Source organism: Xenopus laevis, chromosome 3L, assembly GCF_017654675.1.
Source record: "Xenopus laevis strain J_2021 chromosome 3L, Xenopus_laevis_v10.1, whole genome shotgun sequence".
NCBI lineage: Eukaryota > Metazoa > Chordata > Amphibia > Anura > Pipidae > Xenopus > Xenopus laevis.
In genome coordinates, this window is record NC_054375.1 from 149037478 (window position 1) to 149052779 (window position 15302).

Below are 15302 nucleotides of genomic sequence, written 5' to 3' on the forward strand. Positions count from 1 at the left end.
ATACCCTTATGATTACATATACTTAACACCTGATGGTAAATTCAATTCCCCATACAAAACCTAACAAATTTGTCAGAAACATTGGTTTACTAATACCCCTTTATAAATTATGCCATATAAACCCACATAATACCTAAAACTCCCCTATCCAGAAGCACTCCCTCTGTAATAACCTCTTTTTTACTTCCTTCTGGTTGCTGCCACAGACCTTTTCTAAGAAGGAAGGAAAAAAGTGGTTATTACAGAGGGAGTGCTTCTGGATATGGCTGCTACAGACAAAACAGTCACGAGGGTTAAATGAGGAGTTCAATTTGAACTGTTACCTGTAATGTCAGTTTGTACCAATTTTTGTTGCTATGCTTAATTCTTTGTAGTTACTATGTCTCTTTTATCCCCTCTAGATTGTTTCAGTGAACGTGATTAAGACCAGGGAAAGCTTTCACCTAGGGTAAAGTAGTCTTTTTTTCTTCAGTAGTTCTTGCTGCTGGTAAATTTTGTACTCGTTTTGATATGTGCAAATGTTTTTAACTTTAGTATCACTGGTTTTTAAGAAATATGCATCTTGCATTAACAGGTTTATCTAAGCATTAAAAGACATGAAGAATAACGCTGGACATTTTTCACATTTGTGCGGATCACAGAACTTTTATTCACAATTTTTTCAAAAAAATGTTTTTATAAATGTTTTTATTCACAATGTTTGTATGAATGAGTTTTAGGTATTATGTGGGTTTATATGGCCTAATTTATAAAGGGGTATTAGTAAAGCAATGTTTTTGACAAATTTGTTAGGTTTTGTATGGGGAATTGAATTTACCATCAGGTGTTAAGTATATGTAATCATAAGGGTATTTATGGTGTGAGTGCACGGTACTTTGCATGTCTGACGAAGGGGCCCGCCCCCGAAACGTTACATCACAAGACTTGAATAAACACGCAGGGGTCCGCCCCGCTTCACTTGCTGTTGAGGGTCTGGTGAATTTTTCGTCTCTATGTATAGTGGAGAGGTGCCGACCTCTTTTCCAGGCACCACACTATTTGACTGGAGAGGCTGGCGAATCAGGAATCCTTTTGTGAGTTAGGTTCCAGACACACCACTGTTGAACAGACTCCTTTAGAGGGCACAAACATCTGAATTATAAATGCTGCACCATATGTGTGTGTGTTTGGTGAATATGTCAGGGTTGGGCTGGTCCACCAGTATACCAGAAGGAATTCTAGTTGGTCCCAGTATAGGTGAACAGTGTTGTTTGCAGGGCACATTGTTATGAAGGCCCCTACTCCCAAACTTGGCTGCCCTTTTATTGGCCACCAGTGGGATCACCTGACTATAGCTGGAAAGGTTGGGGGCTACAACATGGAGCTGGCCACTACTCCTATATAAATTATAACAGAAAAGGGAAAGTTGTGCTCATCACTAATTTTTAAAAAGATATAATATATATACAGTATATATATATATATATATTACCCGTTTGGGCTACATAGATTTTTTTTTTTATTATATCACAATGACAATCACATGACCTGGCTGTTATTAGCTGATGTCATTTCTGTTAATGACATCACAAAGGTTGCAATAACAACACAACTGGCTTAAACTGGTTAAGCCAGAGCAGCCAGACTGGTGATCACTTGCAATCATGCAGATGCTGATTATCAGTCTCCTGATTTTATCAAATATTTTAACAGTAAGTTTAATTTTTTCCCTTTTTGTATGTTGCGCTGAGTATTTCTTATTTAAATTCCCCGTTCTACTTTTTTAGTTTGTTAATCCAGGTGATTAACCATTAGGGCTAGATAGATATGTTATGACATCATAATGACAATCACGTGCCACCTGTGTTGCTATGACAACACAGCTGACTTGAGCAGGGTTTAAAGCTGTTTGTAGCAAAGAGCAGCCAGACTGGTGATCACTTGCAACCATGCAGATGCTGATTATCAGTCTCCTGATTCTATCAAATCTTTTTACAGTAAGTTCTAATTTGTGCCCTTTTTTGATATTGGGATTGTTATTAGGCTGTTATGGAACATTTATTTTCCCCATATTACTTTTCTGTGTTGACTAATCTCTTAATGGCCAATTTGTCAAACCTCAAACTGGGGGACCCAGAGGGACTCCCAGCAGATCTGTCTTTTTTTACCCATTTATCAACCCTCTACTGCAGTTTTCTAATGGGAGTTGGTCATTTCATTAAACATTCTCTTTAACACAGTTTGTTACTGGGCCACTGTGATGTTTTGTTCCTCTTGTCAGTCCCTTGTCTGTTTCCCTTTGCTCATTAACTGTGTTTCTTTTCAGCTAAAACAAACCAATCAACCATTACCTACAAATATCAACTATGAGAAAAGTATAAACGGGAATGTAGAACCGACAGTTGCACAAACGGAAGATTCCCTGATTGAAGGGCAAGCAGTCCCGATACCAGCAGAAACCCAGACCTCTGATGTAAGTCACTATGTATAATAACGACTCATGTTTTATTGCATCTGTTCTGTTAAATAGGAATTCACCTGAGAATTAACTTTTAGTCCAATATAGAAAGTACAGACAATTTATATTGTGCTTTGATTGCTGGGGACAATAACCTTCCCATTCAGCTAAGGGTTAGAAGATAATTCATAGAGGATGAGAAACCTACAACTTTATTACAACCCTTCTATTCCTTTACTTGTTCCTATATATCCCACACCCTACTTATAAATAACACGAAATCCCTAAAGATAGTGATGCTCCTCTGCCATCGCTGATCCCTATATAAGCGAATGTCCAACTGTCTAACCAATCATTTCCTATTGTAGGACCGGTTCATGGACATCTCTTCTATAATCGAGAGATTCGATGCAAAGGAAGCCAAGGTACTGAAACTACTGGACTCGGTCTCAGCCACAATTAATGACATCAGAAAAATTGAAGAGAAGATAAAGGACACTGAGGTAAGTGAGTTTGACCCTTGGTTAGTTAGTGAGTATAAGGCTGATGCCAGTTGACTCTTCTTGCCATTGATGATTTTATGATATCTTGGAGTTGATCTGTCTGAGTAACTGCTATTCTTTTTTTTGCAGAGTCGCCCATCTGACATCTCTTATTTAGAGGAATTGAACAGGAATATCTCTAAGGAGGTAAGTTGCCACAATTATTAGAGAATTAGAAAAGTACAATTTAATGTGAGAAGTTCCAGTGTTATTACTAGCCGATGCAACCGGCAGGTTTAACAACACAATATTTTTCTGAAATTGTCGGCATAAAGTATTCTTCCATTTCCAATTTTCCTGCTAAAAGTAACTTTCTGTTCCGTCTCCTCATACCATATCTTAATGTCTTGTATTTTACTTTAAAAAAGGCATCCTGGAAAAGAATTTCTTAAATAATCAATTGATTGCCTATTTTGTATGATGGAATGTTCTGCTAACTCTGTGTCATTGTCTTGTTTTGCTCAGGGTACAATCTCCAAATACCTCTTCTGGTCATGTGTATTTGTATCGGGTGCTTTGATGTTCTCCCTGTGTCTGAATATAAAGTTGACCAGGAAGAACAAGGCTATTGCTCGTGCCAAAGAAGCGAGGCCAAGTGTAGCAGCTCAGACTGACTTCCAAACGGAACGTGCACACCCATTGCTTCAAGACATGCTGAAGGCGCTGGACGATAGCGGAGAAAGCGATGATGAGTCTGATTTAGAGGGTGTTGACATGGAAGATACCAAGAAACGTAAAAAGAAACGCTTTTGTTTCAATGTGCGTAAATATTTTGGCAATTGTTTAAAACGGAGAAATAAGAAGAAAAAGACAAGTGTAAACTTGCACCATGAGACATCAAATGAGAGTGAGGAATATCTGAGCGAGATTTCAGATGAAACCGAGGAAAGCTATAATGTGTATTCCAGTTCAAGCGAGGAAACAACAGATTCGACATCAATCGAAACTGTGGGAAGCGATGAGTCCATAACTGCATCCCCAGGAAAGAAGAAGAAACGCGGCTTTAACGTTCTGCTTTGCGGTAAAAAATGTAAAACCCTTGACTCTGATGACAGAGAAAGTAGCAAGGGCAAAAAGAAATACATAGGGCTTAAACTTGGAAAATATTTCTGCCGTTATAAACGAGCAAAGAGGAAGAGAAGAGAGAAGACAAAGAAATGTTTATGGCGTTGGTGCCACCATAAAGCATCAGGTGAAGAAGAAGAGAGTCCGTACGAGACACCTGATGAGAGTGAGGAAAGTAGTGATGAGACTTTGGATGTAACCGAGAAAAGTTATGATTAGACAACATCATATGAAACAATAGAAAGTGATGAGTCCATATATGTACCAGCAAGGGAAAGGGAAAAAAAGAACCTCAGATGCTTTAAAATTCTTCATTTGTAGAAAAAACAAAAGTTTTCTGTTAAATCCCAGAAGGCCGGTGAGATAACTCAGCCAGGAGGACATAAAGAGGCAAAAGCTGAGAGGGCCAAAAAGAAACATTTGGGATTTAAAGTTGGTAAATATTTCTGCTGCTGGTCCAGCAAAACTCATCAAAAGAGATAAAGCCCAGAATGATGTGAGTTGGCAAAAGAGACATGTTTGCCCCTTATATCTATATTTTATAATAAAATTTGAAACCTAGCCTTTAGCGTCTTACTCATCATTTCAAAGTTTTCTAGTCTAGGTCTTTATTTTCTGTCTTCATGATTAGCTACAGGTTTTACTCTGTAGAAGGAACTTCCCCAACTCCTAGTTTGTCTTTTCTTTTAATTACCCCAAGATCACAGGCGGCTGGTGGGAAAGTGATGTGGAATGGGACGCTTTGTTACATAGAAAAGGGTTTACATGGAAAGGTTCTGCAGAGTCTCATGGAGAGATTCACGAGCAAAAGCCATTGGAGAATCCATTATATTGTATTCACTATAATATTAAACCCCCCACTTAATATCTGTATAAGGTGGGATACTGCATTGAGATAATTGAAAAGTTGTTGTCCCTGATTTTATGCGCCTCACAACAAAAGTTATCTGAGCAGATTAAAAAGTGCAAATTCAATGGAAGTTGTACATATTGATGTGCAAGCTAGAGCTATGCTGGGGGACCCCAATATGCTGCCCACATGCTGCTGAATGTAAGTAATGCCACAATGAAGGACCGGCACTTTTTGATTCCATTTCAAAAATGGAAAGAGGTTCATCTCTGGAGGGTTAAATGCAAAGTGAACTGGGGCAAGGCATAAAGTATAAAACATGGTTTAGGTTCCAGACACATAGAGACGAAAAATTCCCCAGACACTCAACAGCAAGTGAAGCGGGGCGGACCCCTGCGTGTTTATTCAAGTCTTGTGATGTAACGTTTCGGGGGCAGGCCCCTTCGTCAGACATGCAAAGTACCGTGCACTCACACCATAAATACCCTTATGATTACATATACTTAACACCTGATGGTAAATTCAATTCCCCATACAAAACCTAACAAATTTGTCAGAAACATTGGTTTACTAATACCCCTTTATAAATTATGCCATATAAACCCACATAATACCTAAAACTCCCATATCCAGAAGCACTCCCTCTGTAATAACCTCTTTTTTACTTCCTTCTGGTTGCTGCCACGGACCTTTTCTAAGAAGGAAGGAAAAAAGTGGTTATTACAGAGGGAGTGCTTCTGGATATGGCTGCTACAGACAAAACAGCCACGAGGGTTAAATGAGGAGTTCAATTTGAACTGTTACCTGTAATGTCAGTTTGTACCAATTTTTGTTGCTATGCTTAATTCTTTGTAGTTACTATGTCTCTTTTATCCCCTCTAGATTGTTTCAGTGAACGTGATTAAGACCAGGGAAAGCTTTCACCTAGGGTAAAGTAGTCTTTTTTTCTTCAGTAGTTCTTGCTGCTGGTAAATTTTGTACTCGTTTTGATATGTGCAAATGTTTTTAACTTTAGTATCACTGGTTTTTAAGAAATATGCATCTTGCATTAACAGGTTTATCTAAGCATTAAAAGACATGAAGAATAACACTGGACATTTTTCACATTTGTGCGGATCACAGAACTTTTATTCACAATTTTTTCAAAAAAATGTTTTTATAAATGTTTTTATTCACAATGTTTGTATGAATGAGTTTTAGGTATTATGTGGGTTTATATGGCCTAATTTATAAAGGGGTATTAGTAAAGCAATGTTTTTGACAAATTTGTTAGGTTTTGTATGGGGAATTGAATTTACCATCAGGTGTTAAGTATATGTAATCATAAGGGTATTTATGGTGTGAGTGCACGGTACTTTGCATGTCTGACGAAGGGGCCCGCCCCCGAAACGTTACATCACAAGACTTGAATAAACACGCAGGGGTCCGCCCCGCTTCACTTGCTGTTGAGTGTCTGGTGAATTTTTCGTCTCTATGTATAGTGGAGAGGTGCCGACCTCTTTTCCAGGCACCACACTATTTGACTGGAGAGGCTGGGGAATCAGGAATCCTTTTTGTGAGTTAGGTTCCAGACACACCACTGTTAAACAGACTCCTTTAGAGGGCACAAACATCTGAATTATAAATGCTGCACCATATGTGTGTGTGTTTGGTGAATATGTCAGGGTTGGGCTGGTCCACCAGTATACCAGAAGGAATTCTAGTTGGTCCCAGTATAGGTGAACAGTGTTGTTTGCAGGGCACATTGTTATGAAGGCCCCTACTCCCAAACTTGGCTGCCCTTTTATTGGCCACCAGTGGGATCACCTGACTATAGCTGGAAAGGGTGGGGGCTACAACATGGAGCTGGCCACTACTCCTATATAAATTATAACAGAAAAGGGAAAGTTGTGCTCATCACTAATTTTTAAAAAGATATAATATATATACAGTATATATATATATATATATATAGATAGATATATATATATATATATATATATATATATTACCCGTTTGCGCTACATAGATTTTTATTATATCACAATGACAATCACATGACCTGGCTGTTATTAGCTGATGTCATTTCTGTTAATGACATCACAAAGGTTGCAATAACAACACAACTGGCTTAAACTGGTTAAGCCAGAGCAGCCAGACTGGTGATCACTTGCAATCATGCAGATGCTGATTATCAGTCTCCTGATTTTATCAAATATTTTAACAGTAAGTTTAATTTTTTTCCCTTTTTGTATGTTGCGCTGAGTATTTCTTATTTAAATTCCCCGTTCTACTTTTTTAGTTTGTTAATCCAGGTGATTAACCATTAGGGCTAGATAGATATGTTATGACATCATAATGACAATCACGTGCCACCTGTGTTGCTATGACAACACAGCTGACTTGAGCAGGGCTTAAAGCTGTTTGTAGCAAAGAGCAGCCAGACTGGTGATCACTTGCAACCATGCAGATGCTGATTATCAGTCTCCTGATTCTATCAAATTTTTTTACAGTAAGTTCTAATTTGTGCCCTTTTTTGATATTGGGATTGTTATTAGGCTGTTATGGAACATTTATTTTCCCCATATTACTTTTCTGTGTTGATTAATCTCTTAATGGCCAATTTATCAAACCTCAAACTGGGGGACCCAGAGGGACTCCCAGCAGATCTGTCTTTTTACCCATTTATCAACCCTCTACTGCAGTTTTCTAATGGGAGTTGGTCATTTCATTAAACATTCTCTTTAACACAGTTTGTTACTGGGCCACTGTGATGTTTTGTTCCTCTTGTCAGTCCATTGTGTTTCCCTTTGCTCATTAACTGTGTTTCTTTTCAGCTAAAACAAACCAATCAACCATTACCTACAATTATCAACTATGAGAAAAGTATAAACGGGAATGTAGAACCGACAGTTGCACAAACGGAAGATTCCCAGATTGAAGGGCAAGCAGTCCCGATACCAGCAGAAACCCAGACCTCTGATGTAAGTCACTATGTATAATAACGACTCATGTTTTATTGCATCTGTTCTGTTAAATAGGAATTCACCTGAGAATTAACTTTTAGTCCAATATAGAAAGTACAGACAATTTATATTGTGCTTTGATTGCTGGGGACAATAACCTTCCCATTCAGCTAAGGGTTAGAAGATAATTCATAGAGGATGAGAAACCTACAACTTTATTACAACCCTTCTATTCCTTTACTTGTTCCTATATATCCCACACCCTACTTATAAATAACACGAAATCCCTAAAGATAGTGATGCTCCTCTGCCATCGCTGATCCCTATATAAGCGAATGTCCAACTGTCTAACCAATCATTTCCTATTGTAGGACCGGTTCATGGACATCTCTTCTATAATCGAGAGATTCGATGCAAAGGAAGCCAAGGTACTGAAACTACTGGACTCGGTCTCAGCCACAATTAATGACATCAGAAAAATTGAAGAGAAGATAAAGGACACTGAGGTAAGTGAGTTTGACCCTTGGTTAGTTAGTGAGTATAAGGCTGATGCCAGTTGACTCTTCTTGCCATTGATGATTTTATGATATCTTGGAGTTGATCTGTCTGAGTAACTGCTATTCTCTTTTTTTTGCAGAGTCGCCCATCTGACATCTCTTATTTAGAGGAATTGAACAGGAATATCTCTAAGGAGGTAAGTTGCCACAATTATTAGAGAATTAGAAAAGTACAATTTAATGTGAGAAGTTCCAGTGTTATTACTAGCCGATGCAACCGGCAGGTTTAACAACACAATATTTTTCTGAAATTGTCGGCATAAAGTATTCTTCCATTTCCAATTTTCCTGCTAAAAGTAACTTTCTGTTCCTTCCCCTCATACCATGTCTTAATGTCTTGTATTTTACTTTAAAAAAGGCATCCTGGAAAAGAATTTCTTAAATAATCAATTGATTGCCTATTTTGTATGATGGAATGTTCTGCTAACTCTGTGTCATTGTCTTGTTTTGCTCAGGGTACAATCTCCAAATACCTCTTCTGGTCATGTGTATTTGTATCGGGTGCTTTGATGTTCTCCCTGTGTCTGAATATAAAGTTGACCAGGAAGAACAAGGCTATTGCTCGTGCCAAAGAAGCGAGGCCAAGTGTAGCAGCTCAGACTGACTTCCAAACGGAACGTGCACACCCATTGCTTCAAGACATGCTGAAGGCGCTGGACGATAGCGGAGAAAGCGATGATGAGTCTGATTTAGAGGGTGTTGACATGGAAGATACCAAGAAACGTAAAAAGAAACGCTTTTGTTTCAATGTGCGTAAATATTTTGGCAATTGTTTAAAACGGAGAAATAAGAAGAAAAAGACAAGTGTAAACTTGCACCATGAGACATCAAATGAGAGTGAGGAATATCTGAGCGAGATTTCAGATGAAACCGAGGAAAGCTATAATGTGTATTCCAGTTCAAGCGAGGAAACAACAGATTCGACATCAATCGTAACAGTGGGAAGCGATGAGTCCATAACTGCATCCCCAGGAAAGAAGAAGAAACGCGGCTTTAACGTTCTGCTTTGCGGTAAAAAATGTAAAACCCTTGACTCTGATGACAGAGAAAGTAGCAAGGGCAAAAAGAAATACATAGGGCTTAAACTTGGAAAATATTTCTGCCGTTATAAACGAGCAAAGAGGAAGAGAAGAGAGAAGACAAAGAAATGTTTATGGCGTTGGTGCCACCATAAAGCATCAGGTGAAGAAGAAGAGAGTCCGTACGAGACACCTGATGAGAGTGAGGAAAGTAGTGATGAGACTTTGGATGTAACCGAGAAAAGTTATGATTAGACAACATCATATGAAACAATAGAAAGTGATGAGTCCATATATGTACCAACAAGGGAAAGGGAAAAAAAGAACCTCAGATGCTTTAAAATTCTTCATTTGTAGAAAAAACAAAAGTTTTCTGTTAAATCCCAGAAGGCCGGTGAGATAACTCAGCCAGGAGGACATAAAGAGGCAAAAGCTGAGAGGGCCAAAAAGAAACATTTGGGATTTAAAGTTGGTAAATATTTCTGCTGCTGGTCCAGCAAAACTCATCAAAAGAGATAAAGCCCAGAATGATGTGAGTTGGCAAAAGAGACATGTTTGCCCCTTATATCTATATTTTATAATAAAATTTGAAACCTAGCCTTTAGCGTCTTACTCATCATTTCAAAGTTTTCTAGTCTAGGTCTTTATTTTCTGTCTTCATGATTAGCTACAGGTTTTACTCTATAGAAGGAACTTCCCCAACTCATAGTTTGTCTTTTCTTTTAATTACCCCAAGATCACAGGGGGCTGGTGGGAAAGTGATGTGGAATGGGACTCTTTGTTACATAGAAAAGGGTTTACATGGAAAGGTTCTGCAGAGTCTCATGGAGAGATTCACGAGCAAAAGCCATTGGAGAATCCATTATATTGTATTCACTATAATATTAAATCCCCCACTTAATATCTGTATAAGGTGGGATACTGCATTAAGATAATTGAAAAGTTGTTGTCCCTGATTTTATGCGCCTCACAACAAAAGTTATCTGAGCAGATTAAAAAGTGCAAATTCAATGGAAGTTGTACATATTGATGTGCAAGCTAGAGCTATGCTGGGGGACCCCAATATGCTGCCCACATGCTGCTGAATGTAAGTAATGCCACAATGAAGGACCGGCACTTTTTGATTCCATTTCAAAAATGGAAAGAGGTTCATCTCTGGAGGGTTAAATGCAAAGTGAACTGGGGCAAGGCATAAAGTATAAAACATGGTTTAGGTTCCAGACACATAGAGACGAAAAATTCCCCAGACACTCAACAGCAAGTGAAGCGGGGCGGACCCCTGCGTGTTTATTCAAGTCTTGTGATGTAACGTTTCGGGGGCAGGCCCCTTCGTCAGACATGCAAAGTACCGTGCACTCACACCATAAATACCCTTATGATTACATATACTTAACACCTGATGGTAAATTCAATTCCCCATACAAAACCTAACAAATTTGTCAGAAACATTGGTTTACTAATACCCCTTTATAAATTAGGCCATATAAACCCACATAATACCTAAAACTCCCATATCCAGAAGCACTCCCTCTGTAATAACCTCTTTTTTACTTCCTTCTGGTTGCTGCCACGGACCTTTTCTAAGAAGGAAGGAAAAAAGTGGTTATTACAGAGGGAGTGCTTCTGGATATGGCTGCTACAGACAAAACAGTCACGAGGGTTAAATGAGGAGTTCAATTTGAACTGTTACCTGTAATGTCAGTTTGTACCAATTTTTGTTGCTATGCTTAATTCTTTGTAGTTACTATGTCTCTTTTATCCCCTCTAGATTGTTTCAGTGAACGTGATTAAGACCAGGGAAAGCTTTCACCTAGGGTAAAGTAGTCTTTTTTTCTTCAGTAGTTCTTGCTGCTGGTAAATTTTGTACTCGTTTTGATATGTGCAAATGTTTTTAACTTTAGTATCACTGGTTTTTAAGAAATATGCATCTTGCATTAACAGGTTTATCTAAGCATTAAAAGACATGAAGAATAACACTGGACATTTTTCACATTTATGCGGATCACAGAACTTTTATTCACAATTTTTTTCAAAAAAATGTTTTTATAAATGTTTTTATTCACAATGTTTGTATGAATGAGTTTTAGGTATTATGTGGGTTTATATGGCCTAATTTATAAAGGGGTATTAGTAAACCAATGTTTTTGACAAATTTGTTAGGTTTTGTATGGGGAATTGAATTTACCATCAGGTGTTAAGTATATGTAATCATAAGGGTATTTATGGTGTGAGTGCACGGTACTTTGCATGTCTGACGAAGGGGCCCGCCCCCGAAACGTTACATCACAAGACTTGAATAAACACGCAGGGGTCCGCCCCGCTTCACTTGCTGTTGAGTGTCTGGTGAATTTTTCGTCTCTATGTATAGTGGAGAGGTGCCGACCTCTTTTCCAGGCACCACACTATTTGACTGGAGAGGCTGGGGAATCAGGAATCCTTTTTGTGAGTTAGGTTCCAGACACACCACTGTTGAACAGACTCCTTTAGAGGGCACAAACATCTGAATTATAAATGCTGCACCATATGTGTGTGTGTTTGGTGAATATGTCAGGGTTGGGCTGGTCCACCAGTATACCAGAAGGAATTCTAGTTGGTCCCAGTATAGGCGAACAGTGTTGTTTGCAGGGCACATTGTTATGAAGGCCCCTACTCCCAAACTTGGCTGCCCTTTTATTGGCCACCAGTGGGATCACCTGACTATAGCTGGAAAGGGTGGGGGCTACAACATGGAGCTGGCCACTACTCCTATATAAATTATAACAGAAAAGGGAAAGTTGTGCTCATCAATAATTTTTAAAAAGATATAATATATATACAGTATATATATATATACAGTATTACCCGTTTGGGCTACATAGATTTTTTTTTTATTATATCACAATGACAATCACATGACCTGGCTGTTATTAGCTGATGTCATTTCTGTTAATGACATCACAAAGGTTGCAATAACAACACAACTGGCTTAAACTGGTTAAGCCAGAGCAGCCAGACTGGTGATCACTTGCAATCATGCAGATGCTGATTATCAGTCTCCTGATTTTATCAAATATTTTAACAGTAAGTTTAATTTTTTTCCCTTTTTGTATGTTGCGCTGAGTATTTCTTATTTAAATTCCCCGTTCTACTTTTTTAGTTTGTTAATCCAGGTGATTAACCATTAGGGCTAGATAGATATGTTATGACATCATAATGACAATCACGTGCCACCTGTGTTGCTATGACAACACAGCTGACTTGAGCAGGGTTTAAAGCTGTTTGTAGCAAAGAGCAGCCAGACTGGTGATCACTTGCAACCATGCAGATGCTGATTATCAGTCTCCTGATTCTATCAAATTTTTTTACAGTAAGTTCTAATTTGTGCCCTTTTTTGATATTGGGATTGTTATTAGGCTGTTATGGAACATTTATTTTCCCCATATTACTTTTCTGTGTTGATTAATCTCTTAATGGCCAATTTATCAAACCTCAAACTGGGGGACCCAGAGGGACTCCCAGCAGATCTGTCTTTTTACCCATTTATCAACCCTCTACTGCAGTTTTCTAATGGGAGTTGGTCATTTCATTAAACATTCTCTTTAACACAGTTTGTTACTGGGCCACTGTGATGTTTTGTTCCTCTTGTCAGTCCATTGTGTTTCCCTTTGCTCATTAACTGTGTTTCTTTTCAGCTAAAACAAACCAATCAACCATTACCTACAAATATCAACTATGAGAAAAGTATAAACGGGAATGTAGAACCGACAGTTGCACAAACGGAAGATTCCCTGATTGAAGGGCAAGCAGTCCCGATACCAGCAGAAACCCAGACCTCTGATGTAAGTCACTATGTATAATAACGACTCATGTTTTATTGCATCTGTTCTGTTAAATAGGAATTCACCTGAGAATTAACTTTTAGTCCAATATAGAAAGTACAGACAATTTATATTGTGCTTTGATTGCTGGGGACAATAACCTTCCCATTCAGCTAAGGGTTAGAAGATAATTCATAGAGGATGAGAAACCTACAACTTTATTACAACCCTTCTATTCCTTTACTTGTTCCTATATATCCCACACCCTACTTATAAATAACACGAAATCCCTAAAGATAGTGATGCTCCTCTGCCATCGCTGATCCCTATATAAGCGAATGTCCAACTGTCTAACCAATCATTTCCTATTGTAGGACCGGTTCATGGACATCTCTTCTATAATCGAGAGATTCGATGCAAAGGAAGCTAAGTTACTGAAACTACTGGACTCGGTCTCAGCCACAATTAATGACATCAGAAAAATTGAAGAGAAGAAAAAGGACACTGAGGTAAGTGAGTTTGACCCTTGGTTAGTTAGTGAGTATAAGGCTGATGCCAGTTGACTCTTCTTGCCATTGATGATTTTATGATATCTTGAAGTTGATCTGCCTGAGTAACTGCTATTCTTTTTTTTGCAGAGTCGCCCATCTGACATCTCTTATTTAGAGGAATTGAACAGGAATATCTCTAAGGAGGTAAGTTGCCACAATTATTAGAGAATTAGAAAAGTACAATTTAATGTGAGAAGTTCCAGTGTTATTACTAGCCGATGCAACCGGCAGGTTTAACAACACAATATTTTTCTGAAATTGTTGGCATAAAGTATTCTTCCATTTCCAATTTTCCTGCTAAAAGTAACTTTCTGTTCCGTCTCCTCATACCATATCTTAATGTCTTGTATTTTACTTTAAAAAAGGCATCCTGGAAAAGAATTTCTTAAATAATCAATTGCCTATTTTGTATGATGGAATGTTCTGCTAACTCTGTGTCATTGTCTTGTTTTGCTCAGGGTACAATCTCCAAATACCTCTTCTGGTCATGTGTATTTGTATCGGGTGCTTTGATGTTCTCCCTGTGTCTGAATATAAAGTTGACCAGGAAGAACAAGGCTATTGCTCGTGCCAAAGAAGCGAGGCCAAGTGTAGCAGCTCAGACTGACTTCCAAACGGAACGTGCACACCCATTGCTTCAAGACATGCTGAAGGCGCTGGACGATAGCGGAGAAAGCGATGATGAGTCTGATTTAGAGGGTGTTGACATGGAAGATACCAAGAAACGTAAAAAGAAACGCTTTTGTTTCAATGTGCGTAAATATTTTGGCAATTGTTTAAAACGGAGAAATAAGAAGAAAAGACAAGTGTAAACTTGCACCATGAGACATCAAATGAGAGTGAGGAATATCTGAGCGAGATTTCAGATGAAACCGAGGAAAGCTATAATGTGTATTCCAGTTCAAGCGAGGAAACAACAGATTCGACATCAATCGTAACAGTGGGAAGCGATGAGTCCATAACTGCATCCCCAGGAAAGAAGAAGAAACGCGGCTTTAACGTTCTGCTTTGCGGTAAAAAATGTAAAACCCTTGACTCTGATGACAGAGAAAGTAGCAAGGGCAAAAAGAAATACATAGGGCTTAAACTTGGAAAATATTTCTGCCGTTATAAACGAGCAAAGAGGAAGAGAAGAGAGAAGACAAAGAAATGTTTATGGCGTTGGTGCCACCATAAAGCATCAGGTGAAGAAGAAGAGAGTCCGTACGAGACACCTGATGAGAGTGAGGAAAGTAGTGATGAGACTTTGGATGTAACCGAGAAAAGTTATGATTAGACAACATCATATGAAACAATAGAAAGTGATGAGTCCATATATGTACCAGCAAGGGAAAGGAAGAAAAAGAAACTCAGATGCTGAACAAAAGTTTTCTGTTAAATCTCAGAAGGCCGGTGAGATAACTCAGCCAGGAGGACATAAAGAGGCAAAAGCTGAGAGGGCCAAAAAGAAACATTTTGGATTTAAAGTTGGTAAATCTTTCTGCTGCTGGTCCAGCAAAACTCATCAAAGAGATAAAGGCCAGAATGATGCGAGTTGGC

At 38.5% G+C, this 15302-nt stretch overlaps 2 protein-coding genes across 3 annotated transcripts; both read left to right on the forward strand.

The window, feature by feature from the left end:
• Positions 1–241: 241 nt before the first annotated feature.
• On the forward strand, positions 242–4868 carry LOC121401634. Of its 2 annotated transcripts, XM_041587261.1 has the most exons (5): positions 242–448; positions 2306–2452; positions 2806–2940; positions 3070–3126; positions 3445–4867. In XM_041587261.1, the coding sequence occupies exons 3-5, from the start codon at positions 2815–2817 to the stop codon at positions 4261–4263; spliced, it is 1002 nt and encodes a 333-aa protein (XP_041443195.1). In that variant the 5' UTR covers positions 242–448; positions 2306–2452; positions 2806–2814; the 3' UTR covers positions 4264–4867. The 2 variants fall into 2 exon arrangements, with proteins under 2 accessions (XP_041443195.1, XP_041443194.1); XM_041587260.1 differs by lacking the exon at positions 242–448 and having other exon boundaries at positions 1718–2452; positions 3445–4868.
• A 2832-nt stretch (positions 4869–7700) lies between these two features.
• Positions 7701–10318, forward strand: LOC121401635. The gene is made up of 4 exons (XM_041587262.1): positions 7701–7857; positions 8211–8345; positions 8477–8533; positions 8852–10318. Exons 2-4 carry the CDS (start codon positions 8220–8222, stop codon positions 9668–9670), a joined length of 1002 nt encoding a protein of 333 aa, XP_041443196.1. The 5' UTR covers positions 7701–7857; positions 8211–8219; the 3' UTR covers positions 9671–10318.
• Positions 10319–15302: the final 4984 nt, after the last annotated feature.